The 23,100-nt window shown below is 38.4% G+C and overlaps 1 protein-coding gene across 8 annotated transcripts in view; it reads left to right on the top strand.

The window, feature by feature from the left end:
• The window catches only part of LPAR1 (lysophosphatidic acid receptor 1), a 160,320-nt gene that overhangs the window by 59,894 nt on the left and 77,326 nt on the right, over positions 1-23,100 (top strand). For 5 of the 8 annotated variants that reach the window (XM_082404144.1, XM_082404142.1, XM_082404143.1 and 2 more), the window contains exon 2: positions 15,771-15,930. The exons of the other annotated variants lie outside the window; for them this stretch is intronic. In XM_082404144.1, coding sequence (XP_082260270.1) covers positions 15,886-15,930 — 45 coding nt within the window. In that variant the 5' untranslated portion in view covers positions 15,771-15,885. The remainder of the gene's footprint in view (positions 1-15,770; positions 15,931-23,100) is intronic. 8 annotated transcript variants of the gene reach the window in all.

Raw genomic sequence — 23,100 nt, 5'->3', positions numbered from 1 at the left:
CTACTGTAAACATTTGTGCTCAAGTCGTTGTGCTGACATACTTTCTTTACTCTTGAGTAAATACCTAGGAGTGAAATGGCTTGATTGGATAGTAAGTGCATATTTAATTTTTAAAAAACCTGCCAAATTGTTTTCCAAATTGATCCTATCTTCCATTCCCATAGCAGTGTGTGAGAGTTGCCGTTGATTCATATTCTCACCAACACTTGGTATGGTCAGTCTTTTTAATTTTGGTTATTCTATTGATATGTAATGGTATTTCATTGTGGTTTTAATTTGTTTCTTCCTAATTGTTCTTCTGTGCTTATTTGCTGCCTGTATATTATCTTTGGTGAAGTGTCTAAATCTTTTGCCCAGTTTAAAAAGTGAGTTTGGTTTCTTACTGAATATTGAGATTTTTAAAAATACATGTTTGGGGCTTCCCAGGTGGTGCAGTGGTTGAGAATCTGCCTGCCAATGCAGGGGACACGGGTTCGAGCCCTGGTCTGGGAAGATCCCGCATGCCGCGGAGCACCTAGGCCCGTGAGCCACAACTACTGAGCCTGCGCGTCTGGAGCCTGTGCTCCGCAACAAGAGAGGCCGCGATAGTGAGAGGCCCGCGCACCGCGATGAAGAGTGACCCCCACTTGCCGCAACTAGAGAAAGCCCTCGCACAGAAACGAAGACCCAACACAGCCATAAATAAAATAAATAAATAAATTTTAAAAATATATATATTAAAAAAAAACATGTTGGATACAAGTCCTTTATTAGACATGATTTGAAAGTATTTTCACCCAGTTTGTGGCTTGTTTTTTAAATTTACTTAGTGTCTTTTGAAGAGCAGAAGAACTTTTGATGAAGACTAGTGTTTCAGTTTGTTTTTTTATGGATCATGCTTTTGATATCTTACCTAAGAAAAATTTGCCTGACCCAACTCCGCAGAGATTTTCTCTTATGTTTTCTTCTAGCAGTTTTATATCAGTAGTCCTAGGTTTTACGTTTAGGTCTATGAGCTAATTTAAGATTAATTTAAGTTAATTTTTGTGGTTTCAATTATGAAGCAAAGTTGTTTTTTGTTTTGTATTCAAATATCCAATAGTTCAGCACAATTTGTTGGAAAGACTCTTCTTTCTCCACTGCATGGCCTATTTACCTTTGTCAAAAATTAGTTGTTTATATAAGTATAGGTCTACTCAACTTTCTATTATGCTCCATTAATCTATTTGTCTTTCTTTAGGCCCATACCACACTATCTTTATTCTTTATATCCTTTAATGTCTATGGGGTCAGTAGTGACCACCCCTCTTTTGTTTCTGCCATTAAAAATTTGTGTCATCTTTTTTTCCTAACCAGTTTGGTTAGAGGGTTAGCAATTGTATTGATTTTCTCAAAGAAACAGCTTTTGGGTTTATTGCTTTTATTTTCTGCTATTATAATATTATTGTTATCTGCTGTTATTCACTGTTTCCTTTTTTCCTGCTTACTTTGGGTTTAATTAGATCATCTTTTTCTGGTTTCTGATGGTCATTTATTTGAGACTTCTTTTCTACTATAAATGTTCAATGCTATCATTTTCCTCTTCGATACTGCTTTAGTGGCACCCCATAAATACTGATGCTTTGTTTTTATCTTCATTCAATTCAAAACACTCAAAATATTCATTCAGTTCAAAATACTTTCTAATTCCTCCTTCAATTTCTTCTTTATTGCATAAAGTATTTAGAGAGATGATAGTTTTCCAGCATTTAGTGATCTTCCAAAGATCTTTCTGTTATTGATTTCTAATTTAATTCAGTTGTGGTCAGAGACCATACTTTATATGATTTGAATCCTTTTAAATTTATTGAGACTTGTTTTATGGCCCAGGATATGGTCTATCTTGGTACCAGTTCCTTTTGTGCTTGAGGAGAATGTGTATTCTGCTGGCGCTCAGTTAAGTGTTCTAAAAACGTCAGTCAGATCAAGTTGATTGATTATGTTGTTCAAGTTCTTGTTATCCATATTGATTTTCTGTTCTATCCATTAATTACAGAGGGGTATTGCAATTTTGGCTGTAATTGCGGATTTATCTGTTGCTCCTCTCATCAGTTTTTACTTCATATCATTGGAAGTTCCCTTATTAGATGTATAAACTTTTATTACTGCTATGTCATCTTGATGAATTGACCCCTTTATTATTATTAAATGACTTTCTTTATGCTTGGTAATATATTTTGCTCTAAAATCTACTCTGCCAGATATTAATATAGGCACTCCAGTTTTATTTTTAGTGTCAGCTTGGCAGATCTTTTTCCTTTTCCTTTTAAACTATTTGTGTCTTCATATTTAAAGTATGGTTCTTGTAGGTAGTGTATCTTGTAGGGAGTTGGGTCTTGCTTTTCTATCCAGTCTGACAATCTCTGCCTTTTAATTGGGTTGTTTAGACCACTTCTTGTGTGTATGTGTGTGTATATTGTGTATATTGTTATGGTTATATTTAAGTTCATCATCTTGCTCATCTTGCTGTTTGCTTATTTGTCCTGTCCATTCTTTGTTTCTCTTTTTTTTTTTTACATTTGATATATTTTATGATTTTTATCTCCTCCTAAGCATATTAGCTATAATTCCTTGTTTTGTTTTAGTGGTTGATTCAGCATTTATAGTAGGCTTTACTTTATTTTAAGGTATATTTATTTAATTAAATTAATTATATTAAGTGATATTTTCTTAAGCGATACTTTTAAGTGATATTATAACCCTTTATAGTATAAGAATCTTACAACAGTATATTTACTTTTCTCCCTCCTAACTTTTCTAAAACTTTTATTTCTATAATAAACCCCATCATTATTATTTTTGTCAATTGTCTTTCTAGCAGCTTTATTGGGATATAATTCAACTATTTAAGGAATACAGTTCAGTGGTTTTTGATATATTCAGAGCTGTGCAACTATCACCACAGTGTTAGAAAATTTTCTCCATCCCCAAAGGAAACCCCACATCTGTTATCATTCATTCCCTATTTATTCTTTCCAATCCCCTGGCAAACACTAATCTACTTTTTTGTCTCAGAGATTTGCCTATCCTGGACATTTCATATAAATGCAATCACAGTATTTGGCCTTGTATGACTGGCTTTTTTCACATAGAATAATGCTTTTAAGGTTCATGAATGCTATAATAGCATTTATTATCATTTTATTTTTTTCTTGCCCAGTAATATTCTATTGGTAAGTCCCCTACATACGAACCTTCAAGTTGCAAACTTTCAAAGATGTGAACGTGCGTTTGCATGTCCAATCATGTTAGTTAATGTGTCTGGTGTGAACTACTGTACGTTTCAAGGTACTGTACTATAAGATTTAAAATGTTTTCTTTATTTTTTGTGTTTCTTTACTTTTCTGTCTTTCTGGTTCTCTCTTCTGTGGTACTCTGTTCTGGGAACTCTCGCTGCCTTGAGCTTCTTGGGTTCTCACATCTGCCTCTTTAACTCAGTAAGTTCTGTGGATCCTACCTGGATTTCCCCTGTACTGTGGCTGGACACTCTTGAGGCAGGAAGCTGGGGACATCATAGGGCTCACCTTGTTCTTTTCCCACTTCTTAGATGTCCAGTATTTTATAGTTTCTTTCTTTCTTTTTTTTTTCAGACACACAGTCATCAGGTCCCTGTTACTCTATCTTAACCCTGTACATTACTTTTCTGTAGAAAATTAAAATACTCATACCACCTCAGGGCACAATACATATATATGTATAATCTTGTTGTGTGTATGTGTTTCTCAAATGGGAGTGATATATAGATACCTAATTTCAATACAATTTAATTTTTATTGTCTGTAAAAAATTGAATTGCATGTGAACATAGTTTTAATAACTCAGTTGGCAAGCACTGTATTATTAGATAGTTTCTAAAATTTTCTAGTAATATATTGCATTAAGCCCTCTTGTAGCAAAATCTTTGTTCTTAATTAACACTTTCCACAGTATAAACTCCTAGTTGTAGAGTTACATACCCTCTGATTCAACATACTTTTTAGGATCTTGATGCAAACCATACACACATCCATATTGTATTCCAGGAAGATCATAACAGTTTATCTATACCAGAAATAAATTTGAGTGCCGATTCTCTTACGTTGTGGCAAACACATCAGAAAGCTGTCTTCCAGGCATAATCTTTTTATGTTGAGGTACGGTCTTATTTTTATTTTTAAAAATTTATTTTATTGAAGTATAGTTGATTTACAATGTGTTCATTTCTGCTGTATGGCAAAGTGATTCATATATATATATTCTTTTTCATATTCTTTTCTATTATGGTTTATCACAGGATATTGAGTACAGTTCTGTGTGCTATACAGTCGGACCTTGTTGTGTACCCATTCTATATGTAATAGTTTGCATCTGCTAACCCCAAACTCCCACTCCATCCCTACCCCCCCACCCCCCCACTTGGCAACCACAAGTCTGAGGTACAGTTTTAAACCACTCTTCTTTAATTCAGGCCCTCAGAATTGATTTTGACTTACTCTCTGAAAATAACTTGAAATTTAAGCTACTGGAAACCTTAAGTAATGGAAGATGCCTCTGTCCACAGACTCCTTTGCTGTTATTATTTTAAAAATATATTTATTTATTTATTTTTGGCTGTGTTGGGTCTTCGTTGCTGTGCACAGGCTTTCTCTAGTTGTGGCGAGTGGGGGCTACTCTTCATTGTGGTGCGTGGGCTTCTCATTGTGGTGGCTCCTCGTTGTGGAGCACGGGCTCTAGGCACGCAGGCTTCAGTAGTTGTGGCTCACGGGCTCCAGAGGGCAGGCTTAGTAGTTGTGGCGCACGGGCTTAGTTGCTCCGTGTGTGGGATCTTCCTGGACCAGGGCTCGAACCCGTGTCCCCTGCATAGGCAGGCGGATTCTTAACCACTGCGCCACCAGGGAAACCCTCCTTTGCTGTTATTAACTGTTATTCTGGGCTGGATACTTTTCTTATCACAGCTGTAGACTTCTGCATTCTGGCCAGCTATTTTGACACTTTGCCCCCACCCGCATTTGCTTTCCCTTTTTCCCTCTTTCCCTTCCCCTTACACCCTTCTATTCTAAGTAATCTGTGAATTACTTCTGATTTTAGAAACATGCACTTGCTCTTAGAAGGAACTATCCCCCAAGACTCCTCCATTGGCTCTGGTTGGAAGAGTCTAGCTCAGCCTGAGGGTTGGTTATAAAGTTGTAATCTCCTTGTCCTGACACCTGTGGACTGCAGACTTTCCAGCATGGCTCAGAGGCTCGCTCCATGAACACTCCTCAGTAGAAATGTATCAACCCTATCTATGCTTCCACTTTCTTTTGTGGAACTGTTGATTACCATTAGTCTTTTCAGGGCTCTGGCTCTGGGTCCCTGTACAGTTGGCTGAGTCAAGGCACGCAGATACTAAAGAGATCAGGAGTTTAGACATTGTGGGCCTTGGGTAATGGAAAGAAACAGGGTGGTAGTAAGTCTGTCTCTTATTCAAAGAGTAATTCTTTTAATTGTCCTATCTTTCAAGAGGGTTTTCTCAGTCTTTTGAGTTGACTTCTCTTCCTTTGTTCTCATCGCCTAGTTCTTCTTGCTCTCTCCCTTTATGATTGAGCACCATTCTTTTTTTTTTAATTTTTTTTTTGAACTTACATGGTGTGTTTCTCTTTTGGCCAATTTCTGACCCATTATTCCTAAACTTCAGATTTCCCCATTTTCTAAATAATATAGCACAAAGTAGCTTGAGCTTGAAACTCTAAATAGAGTATGGCCAATACATCCTTGGCCCTAGTAGTGACAACTGTTCTGAGATTTTTCTAAAAATTGTGTTTTTACAATTCCTGGTTATTTTGACAAGTTTCAGGATAGCATCTCTCCCCAACAAAAACACTTTCCAAAAGGGAAAACTGTATGCCTGTCAATACAGTCTTTGAAATCCAGTGAGTTTATTTAAATACTTTTTGGCCAGTTCCTTCAATCTGTAGAATCCTGAACTCTGAACTGTTAAAATACGTGTAAAACAGTGCGACTCTGGTGCTTGTGTTTCTTTTGTGCAGGCAGCACAAGCAGGATGGGCTAGCTGTATTCCTGCCTTTGAATGCATTAGCTGAGTGCCATGTGGAAAGAACGGTAGACTTTTAGGCCAAATGTAGGTCTGATTGAAAAGCTGGAGAAGCAAATGGAAAAACTGATCCTATATGTGGAAAAGGAAAGATTTTTAAGAGCATGAAATATACTGTCTTCAGTGAGTATATTGAAGCAAGATCTTGGGTCTGATCCTTTGAAGAAGAAAGTTTCTGCTGCCATAGGTAGAAGGTGGTATTTTAAAACAAAACATGAGGAAATTATTTGGTCTCTCAAGTGCTTTTCTGACTTCCTTGTTCTAAATCTGCATGTGAAGCAAATGGACTCTGAAAGTGATCACAGCTTTCTTCATCCCAGCTGGACCATTTGCCTCCCTGTTTTTATGGGAAGCAGTGGTAAGGATAGGAAGCTCAGATAAAAAAGTGTAGCAGTGCCATCCCTTTGTCACCCATTTCCCCTTTTCTCTTTTGGCTCTTTAAATTTGGCCTGAAATTCCTGTTTTAGCAACTTTAGAAATAAAACAGTATTGATTGACTCTCAAAAGGTGAAGAATGTTTTCTTTTTTCTTGCGATTTCCTGGAGTTTTTATCTTCGTTCATTACAGTTACATGCATTTCAGTCATATAGCTTTTCCTTTAGTAGTTATAATAGCTGCATTTTTAGGTCACCGTTATTATCACAGATATTCTTTGTTTACATGGATTGATAAGAAGCTCATGCCGAGGCTCTCCTGAGCACATTAATTTGATTTGACACATGATTACCTGCATTATGTCATCAAGTGGAGATTTCAGGGTGAAATAAATCCTGATTATATTTAATACATGTGCCTTGTTCTTGCTATTGCAGGTAAATGACACCTTGGCTGAATGTATACTTTTTGAGTCATTCTATATTTCTGACAAAATAATGAAAATTGCTTCTATGTCTCGTCATCTGTTGTGGCCAAGCTGATGACTGTGTCCAGCCTAAGTTTTTCCCTTTGTGATTTGATTTTTCCCCACTTTGTTTTTTAATGGGAATTCTTTTAACTCTTGAAGTTTAATTATTTAACAAACCTGCATTTTAACTGTGGTAACATAGAAGTGACATGTAATTTACCATCTTAACCATTTTCAAGTTCAGTAGTGCTAAGTATATTTACATTGTTGTGAAACAGATCTTCAGAATTCTCTTCATCTTGCAAAATGGAATCTCTCTACCTATTAAACAACTCCCTGTTCCCTCCTCCCCCAGCCCCTGGCAACTACCATTCTACATACTGTCCTCTATGAATTTGATTGCGATAGGTACCTCATATAAGTGGAATCACAAAGTATTTGTCTTTTTGTTACTGGCTTATTTCACTTAGCATAATGTCCTCATGGTTCGCCCATGTTATAATATGTGCCAGAATTTCGTTCTTCTTTAAGACTGAATAATATTCAAGTGTATGCGTATACTACATTTTGTTTATCCATTGCATCTGTCCATGGGTTGCTTCCACCTTTTTGTCTATCGTGAATAATGCTGCTATGAACATGGGTGTACAAATCTCTCTTTGAGACCTTGCTTTCAATTCTTTTGGGTATATATACCCAGCAGTGGAATTGCTGGATAATATGATAATTCTATTTTTATTTTATTTATTTATTTATTTATTTTAAATTAAATTTTATTTTTTTTAACATCTTTATTGGAGTATAATTGCTTTACAATGGTGTTAGTTTCTGCTTTATAACAAAGTGAATCAGTTATACATATATCCCCATATCTCCTCCCTCTTGCATCTCCCTCCCTCCGACCCTCCCTATCCCACCCCTCTAGGTGGTCACAAAGCACCGAGCTGATCTCCCTGTGCTATGCGGCTGCTTCCCACTAGCTATCTATTTTACGTTTGGTAGTGTATATATGTCCATGCCACTGTCTCACTCTGTCCCAGCTTACCCTTCCCCCTCCCCATATCCTCATGTCCATTCTCTAGTAGGTCTGCATCTTTATTCCCGTCTTGCCCCTAGGTTCTTCTGATCATTTTTTTTTTCTTTTTTTAGATTCCATATATATGTGTTAGCATATGGTATTTGTTTTTCTCTTTCTGACGTACTTCACTCTGTATGACAGTCTCTAGGTGCATCCACCTCACTACAAATAACTCAGTTTCTTTCCTTTTTATGGCTGAGTAATATTCCATTGTATATATGTGCCACATCTTCTTTATCCATTCATCTGTCGATGGACACTTAGGTTGCTTCCATGTCCTGGCTATTGTAAAAAGAGCTGCAATGAACATTGTGGTACATGACTCTTTTTGAATTATGGTTTTCTCAGGGTATATGCCCAGTAGTGGGATTGCTGGGTCGTATGGTAGTTCTATGTTTAGTTTTTTAAGGAACCTCCATACTGTTCTCCATAGTGGCTGTATCAATTTACATTCCCACCAGCAGTGCAAGAGGGTTCCCTTTTCTCCACACCCTCTCCAGCATTTATTGTTTGTAGATTTTTTGATGATGGCCATTCTGGATAATTCTATTTTTAATTTTTTGAGGAACTGCCATTCTGATTTGTGTAGGAGCTGAACCATTTTACATTCCCACTGGCAGTACATAGAGGTTCCAGTTTCTCCACATCCTTTTTTTTTAGCAACCATTCTAATGGATGTGAGGTGTTATCTCATTGTGGTTTTGATATGTATTTCCCTAACTATTAGTGATGTTGACTATCTTGTCAGGTGCTTTTTGGCCATTTGAATATCATTGGAGAAATATTTATTCAAGTGTTTTAATTTTTAGTTCGGTTGTTTGATTTTGTTGTTGTTGAGTTTTCTTTATATGTTCTGGATATCAATTCCTTTTTAGATATATAACTTGCAAATATTTTCTCCCATTCCATGGATTATCTTTTCACTCTTGATTGTGTTTTTGTGCACAGAAGTTTTAAATTTTGATTTAGTGCATTTTATCTGTTTTTTCTTGGATTGTGTTCTTTAAGCCTAAGAACTTCTAATCTTTTAAGAAAAGTTTACTTTTATTGTTAAATAACTTCTGTTCCATTTGTTCTTCCAGGGGTACCAATTATTCTTATATTGAATCTCTATTTTCTGTGCTCCACAGCCATAATTTCTAATCAGTCTATTAACTATTTTTAGCATAAGCACGTGTGACTTTTCTTAAGCTTGTCTTCCGTGGCATCAACTTGGTTTTCTGTAGTGGCACTTCTGCCTGTTATAGTTTTAAATACATTTTTGGTTTCAGCAGTGATATTTTTTTCCTTTTTTTGCTTTATTTTTTTAATCAATGTTAAAATGATTTAAATGTTCACATGTTTGAAATTTAAAGTGTCAAATAGCTATATGAGGCTTTCTAAGAAAAAGGAATTCTTTTCTCTCTCCCTGCCATTTACCTTCCCCATAGCTACCATTTTCAGTTGGTTTAGCTGCTTCATTGGGTATTTGCATTGCATCACTAAGACTTGTACTTTTTGATACATCAGTTTCAAGTATTGATAGACATCCTTTGTGGAAGATGTGCTGCATGCATACTCCCCTCCTGTACCTCTTCATCCTGATGTAGTTAGGTCGTGATTTTGATCAGACCATATTCAGTGTCAATGTTACTATGACCTTGTTAATGTCGCTCACAGTGGAGCCATTTAGAATTCCTTTAGCATTCTGTGGATTCTTTTCCTCTTCTGTAAATTCTTCCCTTTTAAATTTTAATTATTCTTCTTATGTTTTCTTATTATTCTTCTTATGTTTGCTTATTATTTTTCTGTGTGCTTATTAATCTGTTCTATGTGCTTAGGATTCTACGTGCTCATTCAGTCACAAACTCTGTCAGTTCTAGAAGTCTCTCAACATACCCAGACAGGTGGTTATTCTGCAAACCTACTTTGTGAGTCCACTTACCTGTCATCCAGCGATGTCCTTTCACAAGTAGGCCAGGCATTCCCTTTATTTTTCTCCTGAATTGAACTCCTGTTCCTGTATCCCATGCCTTCATTTTGATTAGTTTCCTCCCTGTTTTGCAAAGGACATCCTACAACAAGATTGTAGACTGTAAATCACTTTCTTCATTGTCCATTGTCTTCTAGCTTCTAGATTGCTGTTGAGAAATGCAAGGACTTTCTGATGCCTAATCCTTTGTTTATGAGCTCCCCCCATCACATTCTGATCAGTTACAGGAATTTTAAAAAAATCTTGTGTTTAAAAAAATCATGATGATGTGCTTAATGTGGGCATATTAAAATCGATGCAGGTGGGCAGGTATGCATCAGTGGACCCTTACAGTCAACAAACTTAGGACTTGTCGCTTTAGGAAATGTTTTGAGTTTGTTGTTTGATCCTCTCCCCACCCCCGTTCCATTTCCTTTATTTTTTTTTTATTCTGGAATTGCTTTTATTTGGCTGTTAGATCCCCTGGATTAGTCCTCTAGCTTTCTCACTCTTACTGTTCTGTTTTCCTTCACTTTGTTTTTTGGCTGTACATTTTGGGCAAGTTTCTTAACTTTATATTCCAATCCTTCTCCTGCATTTCCAATGATTGGTTTTTAAGTCTCCTGTTGTTGTTTGAATAGGTGCAATATCTTCTTCCTGATGTTACTGTTGTTAAGGTCTTTTCATCTACTCAGATTCAAGAGAAGAATCTTCCAGTCTCAGCCTTTAGATATAAAGCTGGCTTCAGATGCTTAAGATAAATAAATAGATAAATAGAAATAGATAAATACTGAGAAAGACAAGCTATAGCTCTGACCTTCCTTTATCACATCATCTTGTCTGTCCAGGTTTGAGGTTGAGAGTTTCTTCTGTTTGGTTTCTGATGGACTCTATAGAGTATAGAGCTCTCTGAAGAAGGATACACACGTTTCAAGTCTGAAATTTTTTCCTACCTGATCTAAATGGCTCTATTTATGTGTAACACTTTTCTAAAATTTTGAGGATAAATGTATCCATTCCTGGTTTCAGCATTGATGACTTCTTTCCTCCTTTAGTACTTTGTGTTCATCTGTTCTATTTTAGGAATGGAAGCTTTGAAATCTTTAGTCATGTAGGCCCCACCCAAAGCTCTGGTTTATCTTCTTTCAGTAATACCGTTTTCTGCTTTTTTATTCTGTTTTCTACTTTATCGACTGCCTTCATTCAAGTTCATAATTCATAATTTTTTTGTTAATGCCGACTCATTTCTGAGCTCATGTTTTTCTGAAGTTCTCTTTTATGTAGTATACCTATCTTCTTAAGTAAATATTTGCTCTGATTCTATAGTCTTCCTTCTCTTGAGCCCCATAATATTTTTCATTTGCCTGGTGGATTTGGATTTTTCTGTCTCTTATCCTTAGAGAATGAAGTCTATGCATATTCAGTATCAGGTATTGCCCTGCATTCTTTCTAGAGACTGAAATGAGTCACTGTTTGACTCAAGTCCAGATGAAGGAAAAAGGTTAGCTTTATAGTAGATAAATTTGCCAGTTGGAAATTCATCTTCCTATGAGGCCTAGGAAAAGAGCCAGCATCAGCTCCAGAAGTAATCAAAGGGAACATTTGTCTCAGAACCAGAGACTTTTTTTTAAGGTATTTGGTGTGGCACTCAGTAATTAGCAAGATCATTGTCACTTGGCATGGCTACCCATATCAGAAGCCAGCTGGTAGTGCTTTTTTCCCACATATTTTCTGGGCCAGTCATTATGGCCACATGTAAATTAGAAGTAAATACAGCCAGAGATTACTTGCTCGGTTGGAGCCATGAACCCCTTTTAAGGAGCCGAGTGTATTTTAAATGTACTCCAACGCTCCCTGGCTTAGTTCACTCCAGCCGTCATCCCTCTGAACAGGGAGCAACATTGTGAGTCTATTGGGGTCTCATTTACTTATTTTCTGTCCACCTAATTACAATTTCACATGAAGGGAATGTTGAGCCTTAAAGGTTCTCCAACCTTCCATATTGATTCTTTCCAGTATATTTCTGGAAGTTTAAGCAATAGCTAGGATCCAGCTGTGGCTTCTAGGGTTGATTCAGGGTATTTCCTTTTCTTATATTCAATTGGTTATTTTCCGTTAATCTAGCACAGAACCATGAGCCTATGTAGCTTTCTTACTTGTAAATGGTATTTTATCTATCCATTTTTTAAAAAATCATTTTTTTAAATTGAAGTATAGTTGATTTACAATGTTGTATTAGTTTCAGGTGTACAACAAAGTGATTCAGTTATATATACATGCATATCTATTTCTTTCAGATTCTTTTCCCTTATGGGTTATTACAAAATATTGAGTAGAGTTCCCTGTGCTGTACAGTAGGCCCTCGTTTGTTACCTATTTTATGTGTGTATATATATATACATTTTGAACTATAGGGAGGGATTTTGAGGTAATTCATACCCAAAGACTGTAAAATGGATGAATGGGCAAGTCAACAGGTGACAAAGCTCATATTCTGCAAGTGAGTGGCATTAGATGTAGTTTTGCGGTTTTGAGAAGAATGATATAGATTAGAAGTCATGCCTAGAATGGAAAAAGGGGACAACTAGGGAATAAGAGAATGGGCAATAGTGATGGCCAAGGGCACCTGCGGTTAATGGAGCTGACTCACACTGCTTTGTGGTTTCCTGTACCTGGAGCTCAAGCAAAGGAAGCAGAGAGTTACGGTGAGGGCAGACTATAAGAATTGCAGGGCAGGTATCTAAATACTTGGAAGAGTTCAAAGAGGGAAGAATTTCTTTAAAAATTCCGTGCAACTCTGTAGTTGGCAGTCTGGGGCTCTGGGAAAGCAGGACACAAGATGTCAAAGTAATCCAGCTTACTTGGCCAGAGACTGAATGACATCATTATTTAGGATATTGTCTTTTTTGTCATCACATCTCTTCCCCCATGATTTGTACAGTTTTGTAAATAGGCTGGGAACTAAATAGGTTTCATAAATGTAATTTTAAGACATTGCTCCCCGAGAGAGCTATTTTATACCCTTTGAGGTAGTATTGCTTAGCCCTTATATTTTAAGAGTTAAGTAACCATATCCCATCTTACAAAAGGCTCTTATAACGTAAGAATAGGTTCAACATACACTTTTATGAATCTTTTAGTGTTATACACTATTATCTCAGAAATAGAGATCTCTTCGTCTGAAAAAAAAAGGTTTAACAAAAGCATCAAAACTCGATATGTCTTAGATGCTTTAGGGGAAGACAGTTAATGGTCTGTCTTGATCTTCTTCTTCAAAATATGAAACTAACAATCTGTAGTATCTACTATGTAGCTCAGGCATGTGTCACATAAATCAAAACTAGGGGCACATCATGAAAGTTTTATATGGATGAGAGCAGCCCAGGGTACTCTGTTTCAGGGTTTGGGGAAAGAGTTACTCTGCAGAACGTCTGACTTGCATCCTGCTTCCTGAAGGACTTTCTGAAATTTTTGCTTCAAAAAACTCCAAGCACTTTCTCACTGTTAATTTTTGTACACTTGGAGGGTTCATCTATGGAAAGGCCCTGGGGTGGGTCCTGGTTCAGGTCTCTGCTCCATCATTTCCTGACCACATGACTGGGAACAATGCATTGAGTTCCTCATCTATGAAATGAGTTGACAATATCTGCCTTAAACTGTATGTGAAATGATTGTGCCAGTGCTCAGCATCTAGTAGGTGTTCATTAAATCCCAGTCTCCTGCCCCGCCCCCTTTGGCTGTCAGCGGTGATGCCATATGGCATATTTGTCACATCCGTTTCGATATCCCTTTCCCGACTGCAGGCTGAGTGCCCAGCATTCACCTTTTGGGCAACTCTGTGTACTCTGATTATTGAAAATATTTTATGGTTTTATCGCTTAATGATTTAGCTCGGCAGAAGTGATATTGGGCCAGCACACAGAGCGTGAGTCTTTTAGCATAGAATCTCGCTTGCCTGCTTGTTTTGCTTTTTGGTTATCATTGTTTATATATTTATTTATATATTCATCTGTCCACTCCACATATAATAGAGCAAGAAGATGTGAACTGTCAATACGTGAGAAGGAAAAAGGAAAAATACAAAAGTAGGGGTGGCACAAAACGGTGCCAGAAATAAGTTCAGTACAAAAGAGTGCGCCATAGGGCCCTGTAGTTTTCCCAGGGTAGGCTCGGCTCTCTGGCACCCCTCATGAAAGAGGAAATACACTCTGTGGATGTGTGCCTTTCTCCTGGGCTGTTACTTAAAATCACAGTGTGATAAACAGCAGGTATTTTTCCCGCTAAAACTGGGACTGAGGAGAACATCACTGTTGTCTTAGGGCAGCTATGGAATTTTGTGTGGAATGTTAGTCCAAAACGTGGCTTGACAGCTTTACTTCTTATCTATTAATAAAAATAGTCACTCTAACAGAAAGGTAGAGGAAGAAAATAGGAAGGTGCCACGGTTCTAAACAGCTAAAACCTAAAGTGATTAAAACTACAGTATGAAGGATAATACACAGAGACAGGATAAAACTCAGAATGTAATATTCAAAAATCAGAATGTAAGTTGCTGCCAAACCTTGATTGTTTCTTAGGAAACAGTTCTTCTGAGGTTATGTGACTTGCTCAGCATGATCCAGCTAGTAGAAAATAGTGCCAGAGGATTTGGCAAAGACTTGGGTTAAATATCCAACTCTGCCATTACTTAACTGCTCAAGACTTGGATCTTGTGATCCTGGTTCATAACTTTTACTGTTATGAAGAGTATCCTTTGGCAATAGTTTGAAAGTATTCCAGTGTTATCTTGCATGCTGCTGAAACCAGAAAGTATATTTACAGACAAAAGCTCCCTGCAGGCAGGGGCAGGCTCAATTTTATTCATTATGCCCTTAGTTCACTGTAGATGCTCCATAAATATCTTTTGAATAAAAGAAAGAATATTGTAAGATGGTATGAAAACAACCTAAAAGTGAAACATTTTCTTAAAATGAATTTATTTTCTTAAATTCTTAAACTGGAAAAATGTCCCCTTCTGGACTAAATTGCAATGTGGAAATTATCGCATAGGTCTAGCATCCTCTCTCTAAGGATGTCGAGAGGAATTGAGAAATGTACTCTTCCTCATACATGTGGAAGTCTGATTTACAAAGCTCCCGCCCTCCCCCAACCCAAGTACTTTACTTTTTCTTGTGACCGACTCACGTCTATAACTCTGGGGCATCTTCCCTTTCTTTAATCCTGAAAGTGGTAACAAGTTCCCTAAAGAAATGTAAACATGGAACACATTCACTTATGTCTCATCTGGGACTGGGACTTGCTCGCTGCTCTAGGGCTGGTTCTGCCATTAGTGAAGAGTAAGCTTCCAGTCATCTCTCTTCTCCAACCTGCACGGTTTTTCATCTGCTAATGGGCAGGGTTGAACTGGGTGTCTCTGAGACACTTGATACTATTATTCTTTTTGCCCTTTGTCTATAAACTGTCAGCTCTTAATTGTGAGTCACTCAATTCCTTTGTTATTTAATGACAGGGTGGCTCTTCCCTCCGCCCACTCTCCCTATCTTCACAACTTGAAGTCACCTGCCCCAAACATCTAGCTATCATACCAAGTTGCATTCAGACTTATGAAAATACATCAACTGATTTGGATGAATGGTACAGAAGTCCTCCCATGAGATGTTAGATGCTCCCTCCCGGGTTCCTCTTTTCATTAAGCTGGTAGTTGGCATTTGGTACAGGGGATTTTTCACTTCCCGTGGCCAAAGGTACTTCACTCGCATATGCTAGTCCTCCGAGGCTGACGGTGGGTTTTCCTGTCCTTTTCCAGGTACACAGCTGCTCCTAGCATGACCGTGATCTGATCAGCAACCACGAGAACCTGACTCCCGTGTGGGGTGCCTTAGTGCTGGGGCCTGGTCACCGCCCACAACTCCAGAGCTGCCATGGCTGCTGCCGCTACGTCCACCCCTGTCATTTCACAGCCCCAGGTGTGTGATTCAAACCTGCACAGCTCTGGGCTCATCATAGTTTTGTTGAGTATTTCAATTGAGCTTCAGAAAGTGTGTTTCACTTTGGAGATCATGTGTCTCCTTTGAAGTATCATTTGGTGGGGATTTTTTTGAAGAGTATTTTTGTGAGGGAGGTGCTTATGGTTTTCAGTGCCTAGGGGTGTCTGGCCGTTACTGTAGGCATCAAACTCCAAATCAAGAGAGTCAGTAGTAAATCCTGCTGTTGGCTTTTTTAGGGTTTATTTTGGAACAGATCTAATCTTTTTTTTTTGGCTGTGTTGGGTCTTCATTGCTGTGCGCGGGCGTTCTCTAGTTGCGGCGAGCAGGGGCTAGTCTTCCTTGCAGTGTGTGGGCTTCTCATTGCGGTGGCTTCTCTTGTTGCGGAGCACACGCTCTAGACGTGTGGGCTTCAGTAGTTGCAGCACACAGGCTCAGTAGTTGTGGCACGTGGGCTCAGTAGTTGTGGCTCGTGGGCTCTAGAGTTGTGGTGCACGGGACTTAGTTGCTCCATGGCACGTGGGATCTTCCCAGACCAGGGATGGAACCCATGTCCCCTGCATTGGCAGGTGGATTCTTAACCACTGTGCCACCAGGGAAGTCCAGAACAGATCTAATCTTACAACAAGTTTTCTGAATGTCGTCTTGATGTCCTCCTCTTATAATGATGATTATTTTGTCTTGACCTGTTCTAGTAACTTTGAGAAGAAAATGCAATTCCAGAAGCTTCTGAACCACAGTAATATGAGTTACTTTTTCTGTCCAGTGAAGAACAGTCACATGGCAGGAACTTTGTTCTCACTGTTTTACAATCTGATCTATTCAAGTATTAACCGGACTCTTTCAGTTTCAGCAGGCAGCGTGGTATAGCGGGGAAACAGACTTTGGAGTCATTAGGCCTGTGCTCACATCTCAATTGCTGGATAAGGTGCCTTAGTCAGGCTAACCTCCCACAGCTTCCATTTCTTCTCATGTAATCATCTTTCACAGCATGGTTATGGGGATTAAAGGAGAGAAGCTATGCAAAGCACGTAGTGCTCAACAAGTGTGGTTTCCCACTTGCTCTTCCTTTATCTTCTTCTCTTCCTTTTGGGCTGTGACCTCTGATCGCATTCACGAGAATCACTTTTAGGCCAAGGTTGAAGAAAAAAATACACCTTTGAGAAAAAGCCATATTGATTGAAATTTGAATCATTATGATACAAAATATTGTTCCATACTTTCTTTTCTTTGTATCATTTTGCAGGCTACTAAATTTTGTATATATTTCTTTTTTTTTTTAATTGAATACAAGTTTTATATGATATGGGAGCCTTCTTAAGGAAATGGAGATCTGAAGAAACAGACCTATGTATTTTTATACTGGGTGGGGTTTTTTTAAAAAAATTTTTTGTTTTTTTATAGAAGTACAGTTGATTTACAGTGTTATGTTAGTTTCAGGTGTACAGCAAAGTGATTCAGTTATACATATATAGAGAGAGAGCGTGTGTGTGTGTGTGTGTGTGTAAAGAAGGGGACGGAGGGAAAGGAAGAAGGAGAGGGAGAAAGGAGAAAGGGGCATTTCTACTTGATTTACTATAAATGCTTTTCTTCTTCTCTGGAAGACCTTGGAATTTTATCATATGGAAAGTCATTGCTGTTCCTTAACATTATAAAGTTTGTGGTATCATTTTCCAGGATGTTTCGTGTTATCACCATCATGTGTATTTCTGTTTCTGGTAAATGGATCATTGCTTTTTCAACACCTCATTTACTTTGGGTGTTTGGTTTCCATTGCCCTCAGTAGTGTTCTTGGTGCCCGAGAGAGAGACATGGTAAATGGGTAAAAAGATTTACTGCCTGTTACCTGAGGTCACCATTTCAAAGTCCACTGCAGCTGTTCCCTCGCAATGACTATTCTTAGCCTTTTGTGGAGTGAGTTAGGCCCTAGGACAGGTTTTCTGGACAGGGCATTCCAGCATCCCAGTCTCATTGCTCTCTTTTGTCAGCATTTCCAACAGCATCATCTTATCTACACATCTTCCCTCTTATACAAGCTACTATCAGCTGGTGAGTAATGTAAATATTTTTAAATGACTCATTTAATGAAAATGTTTAGCACCGCCCTAGGTAGAAAGAGGTCATATTTAGTATAACCACTTGGGGGAATATATACTCTTGTAAAGTCTCTGTGGGAAAGTAAATTGGTCCAGTCACTCTGGAAAGTAATTTGACAGTATCTGTTAAAATTATAGACCTTTGCATATGCTCTGTTCCCATCTTGGTACCTATGTTAGAAACACATGAGTCCAAGAAGATGTGCAGGAAGATATTCATTGACGCATTCATTGAAGGCCAAGAAGTGCAAAACTTTCTAATATTCAATAGTAGAAGGACTTAATATAGTCGGTCATGTTGATATGATTTTAATACTGCAGTTAAATGATGGATATCTGTCTATCTCAGCACAGCTCTGTCTCCTCAAGATATCTAGTGGAGTGAAAAGAAAGCAAGATGCAGAATGAAACTTACAGGAAGATATCATTAAAACTATGAAACAAGACCATATGTTTTTAGGGATAAACATATGGTACATTATGTAAATGCGTATAGTGAAAAATCTGTAACACACATTGTCAACGGGAAAGAGATTGTCCCCAAGAGGGCAAAAATTGGATCTTGGGAGATGAAAAATCCCTCCAGAGCTTAACCTTGCCCGATGAAATCCTATTCCTTAGTACTTAATTTCTCCTTAGGGAGAATTTGAACTTAATTAAAATTTCCTCCTTGAGCGTCACCAATAGAAAAAAAAAAAGTTAAGAAACACTGGTCCAGAAGGATACACAAGGCTCTTCAGTCACATTGCCTAGGTTCAAATCCTGGCTCCAGTATTTCGTAACTGAGCCTGTTGGGGGAGAGGAGAAAAGGTATTCACTCTCTCAGTGCCTTGGTTTCCTCATCTGCAAAATGAGCATCATCATGAAAAAGTCAACTTCATAGGGTGGTTTTAGGGTTGAAATGAGATCATGTGTGTAGAACTTAGAACAGTGTCTGACACATTGCTCAATACATCTCGGTATTTTTCAGCAAGCACTGTGGCAGGCCTGGGGATGCAAGAGTTAAATAAGATAAAGAAGGCTTTTGCCCTGTCAGAGTTTATAAATGTAGTGGGAAACACACAGATAAGCAAACAAAAAATTAGAATGCTGTGTCACAAATGCTATGATACAGGAAGTATGGGTGCTCTGCGGGTAAAGTGGAACAGCAGAAAAGACGTGTAGAATCAGGGAAGGCTTCTCGAAGGAAGACTGCCAGGTTGGGAGCTTGTGAATGAGGATGAGTTATTCTGGTAAGGGAGAGGAAACAGCCCGTGTGAATGTCAGGTGTCCCAAGGTGAGAGCTCACAGCATTGGGATGTGAGTTCAGGGGTGGCTGCAGTAGACTGGGGTATGAGTTTGTGAGCAGTGATGTCTAGAGCCAGCTCTGCCAGCTCACAAGATCTGATTGTTCAACTTTCAAAGGAATTTTGTAAGCCAGTTGACTTCATGCTTATAGCCTGAAATCAGCCAGGGTGGAGTATTTACACCACAGAAATTGGCAAACACAGGCCCTCATTCCTGAGCACCCATTGTTAAATACTTATCGGCATACTTAAGGTTGTAGAAAAGGTAGATGTGTTAGATTACAAAGTTGGAGAAGGTTTTGCAGGGTCTCGGAAGCCAAATGAAGGTATTTAACATTAACCTCAAACAAGCCTGCGTAGCTCGTGTGCCTTAGACCTGGGTTCAAACCTTGACTATTAACAACTGCGTTGAACCAATTAATTAATGAATCTCAACCAGGGAAATGAGTCCCATGATTCTCACCATGTGTTGGGAACAGTAGTAGCTTCTGATAGTTGGGGGAACTCAAGCCCTCTTGGAAGGAGTCGGCTGTAAGCTGGGGTGTTAGGTCACAGAGAGAGGCAGCTTACCCTTCCGGAGAGATGCAGATCATTGGGTCACTTGGTTCCCAGGATCCTCTCGCCCATGATGAGCATCTTGATTATATGTCAACTCTTCACATGTAATTTGTGCAGTCAGATTTTAATCCGAGGCTGATTTGCCCTTGCCCCCAAGCCTGTATTCATGTAATCTCTCCTATTATCAAGTTTTCCCCAGGTTCAGAGAAGGTAAAAGTAATTTAAATACAGCATCTCCTTAGGCAAGGCGTAATAAGCTGTTCACTCAATCAGCTTCACCCGGTATTGTCTGGCACATCAACTTGCATTCTTTTAGAGTGAATTCAGGGACCTGTGCAAAGATAAACCCACATTCAAGTGTGAAAGGCCTGACAATCCTTTCCTAAGACAAAAACAACAATTTAAAAAAAAAAGCTTTTGGTTTTGTTTGGTACTCTATTCATTTGGTAACAAAGAGCATTTTTCTAATCAAGGCTGCCTATTACTAGATATAAACTAATTAATATGAACAAAATAGCTGGTGATTGTTTCCAACAATAATAGGGAAGAAAGGTTCATTGTCACTCTTGCTGGAATTGCTGTTTAGTCAGTGAAAGATACGCCTGGTGCTTTGAAGTGGGCCAAGTTTGTATTCCCTGCTTGACTCCTGCCTAGACTGTAAGATGGATTTTTGTTTGCTCACGCTGGGAGAGACAGCACCTTGTTCTGACGCTAGATGAATACTGAGGCGAGACTGGGCTTAGCCGCAGCAGGAAGGCTGTGTTTGGAGCTGCTTTATAGTTCCGCTAGTCCGGATAAAGAGCACCCAAACGAGGCTCCGGAGATGTTTGCAGACAGGAACATGTTCGTGCTTTGGTTAAACGAATGTGCTCTTACCCTGTGGGGATGGGAGGGGATGGAGGTAGAATAGGTAACCAATGACCATTTTCTGTTTCTAGAACAATGCTGTTTAGCAGGACTTGAACCGTGGTTCATCCAGTTACTGTGGGTGGAGTATGGATTAAAAGTTTTATTTTCTTTTTGAATGGAGGGGTCAATAGTTCAATCCATGAATGGGTGGTTTGGGCTCTCTCAAACCGACTGGTATTAGAGATCAGAAGAGGTGTTTAAGAACTTCAAAGGCGTTCGGATCTCACACCTGTGATTCCAGTAAGGAAGGAATCTTTGCCATCAGTATTTTACACGGTATTTCATTCTGTCTCATTTGCTAAGTGGCTGTCTTGGTTTCAAGCCAAGGAAACGAAGATATTTTGATCCCTTCAAGTGATGTCCCGTAGCTTTCATTAAAGATGTGAATTTGGGGCTTCCCTGGTGGCGCAGTGGTTAAGAATCTGCCTGCCAATGCAGAGGACACGGGTTCGAGCCCTGGTCTGGGAAGATCCCACATGCCGCGGAGCAACTAAGCCCATGAGCCACAACTACTGAGCCTGCGTGTGTAGAGCCTGTGCTCCGCAACAAGAGAGGCCGCGATATTGAGAGGCCCGCGCACCACGATGAAGAGTGGCCCCCGCTCGCCGCAACTAGAGAAAGCCTGAGCACAGAAACGAAGACCCAACACAGCCAAAAATAAATAAATAAATAAATAAATAAATTTATTTAAAAAAAAAAAATGTGAATTTGGGTAGATGCTCAATGTCTTCAACTTCATCAACAGATTTGTTCCCCTAGTTCTTACCCAGTTCTCTGATATAACTAACAAGTAGGTCTCTACTTGGTGTCTGCTGGAAGACAGGTGTTTTTGAACATCATTACTAATAGGTATTTAGAGGTTTTATTTCTGATATTAGAGAGTGGATACATTTAGATTGAAGCAGTTGAATTCCATGTTCAGTGGGTTGTGTTTTTTGAGATTGAAAGACTTCTGTTTTGTTTTTTTTTTTAGAACTTTGTATTATGCAGTTTTCAAACATTCACAGAAATCAAAAGAATAATATAATGAATCCCAACATAGCCATCACTGAGATTCAACAGTTATTAACATTTGGCCAAACTTGTTTCACCTTCTCCCATTTTGGGGGGATGAAATATTTTAAAGCAAATCCTTGGCATCCTGTTATTTTATCTCAGTCCTCATACATCAATATGCATCTCTAAGAAAGAATTCACTTATATAACCACAGTCCCATTCTTACACATAGCAAAATTAAAAACAACATTTTAATATCATTTTCTACTGGTCCATATTCAGAATTTCCCAATTGCTTTTCTCAAAAGTGTTTTTGCAGTTGGTATGTGAAGTGTTATCTTTTAAAAACACTGATTAGATCAGTTTACTCTTCTGCCTGAAACTATTCAATGACTTTTTAAGGTTTAAAAATGGAATTGTTGCATGTGTTAAATTATCAGTCCCTAAAGTAAGGGATCATGGCTATCTTGGTAGTAACTTTCTTTTGGACTAAAGTGTGAGCAATTACTTGTAGTATGAAGTATGTTTCCAGTGCCACATAATGAAGACATAGTGTGGTCTGGCTTCACCTACCCAGAGAAAAGAGAATGCGTGGGCTTAGATCCAGGTGAATTTTGGCTCAAATATAGGTTTAAATCCCTTTCAATATAGATCTCTCTTCAGCTAATTCTTTTTTCTTAATGTCTAGAATTCCAATAATATACACTGTGCTCACAGATTTAAATAGCAATATATCTGCTAGGTGCTTTGTACAGTATTAACCTCTTAATAGATCCCTGACATCTGTTAGTTCCTTCCTTTTTCCCCATAATTATTCCCCATAGTTTTTTGTAGGGAGTGAGTGGTTATCTCTACATATGGCCTGTGTGTATGACGCGCTTATGTGTAGTATGCCAGAAGATCCATCAGAGGAAAGCCAAGTTGGATAAACACTCTAAGGAAAACTCCAGTGTATTGCCAGGAATAAATGCGTGTGGAGATAAACACTGAGATTTCTGACTTACTCCATCTTGAACCATGTTTCTATTAGAAGTTAAATTTGTTCTCATATTGCAATTTGAATTCATCTCTGCCCCCTTTTGTGTTTATAAACACAGATAAAGTTTGAGAGGATATCTTATTTCAGAATCCAAGGGCACATTTGGAGTTTTCTATTCATAAGACAAAATTTTACTGGGATACCTAGGGTAAACCACAAATGAGACCTTTCATGTTTGTTTCTTTTTCTTTCTAATTGGTTTAGTCTTTAATGATTAATGGAGCCAATTCTTTATCCTTCAAAGTGATGTGGCTTCCTCCCTCTTAC

This window comes from Balaenoptera borealis (assembly GCF_965194805.1).
Source record: "Balaenoptera borealis genome assembly, chromosome: 8".
In the NCBI taxonomy this organism is placed as follows: domain Eukaryota; kingdom Metazoa; phylum Chordata; class Mammalia; order Artiodactyla; family Balaenopteridae; genus Balaenoptera; species Balaenoptera borealis.
The sequence above is the reverse complement of the archived record's forward strand: the minus strand, read 5'-3'. Positions and strand labels throughout refer to the sequence as shown.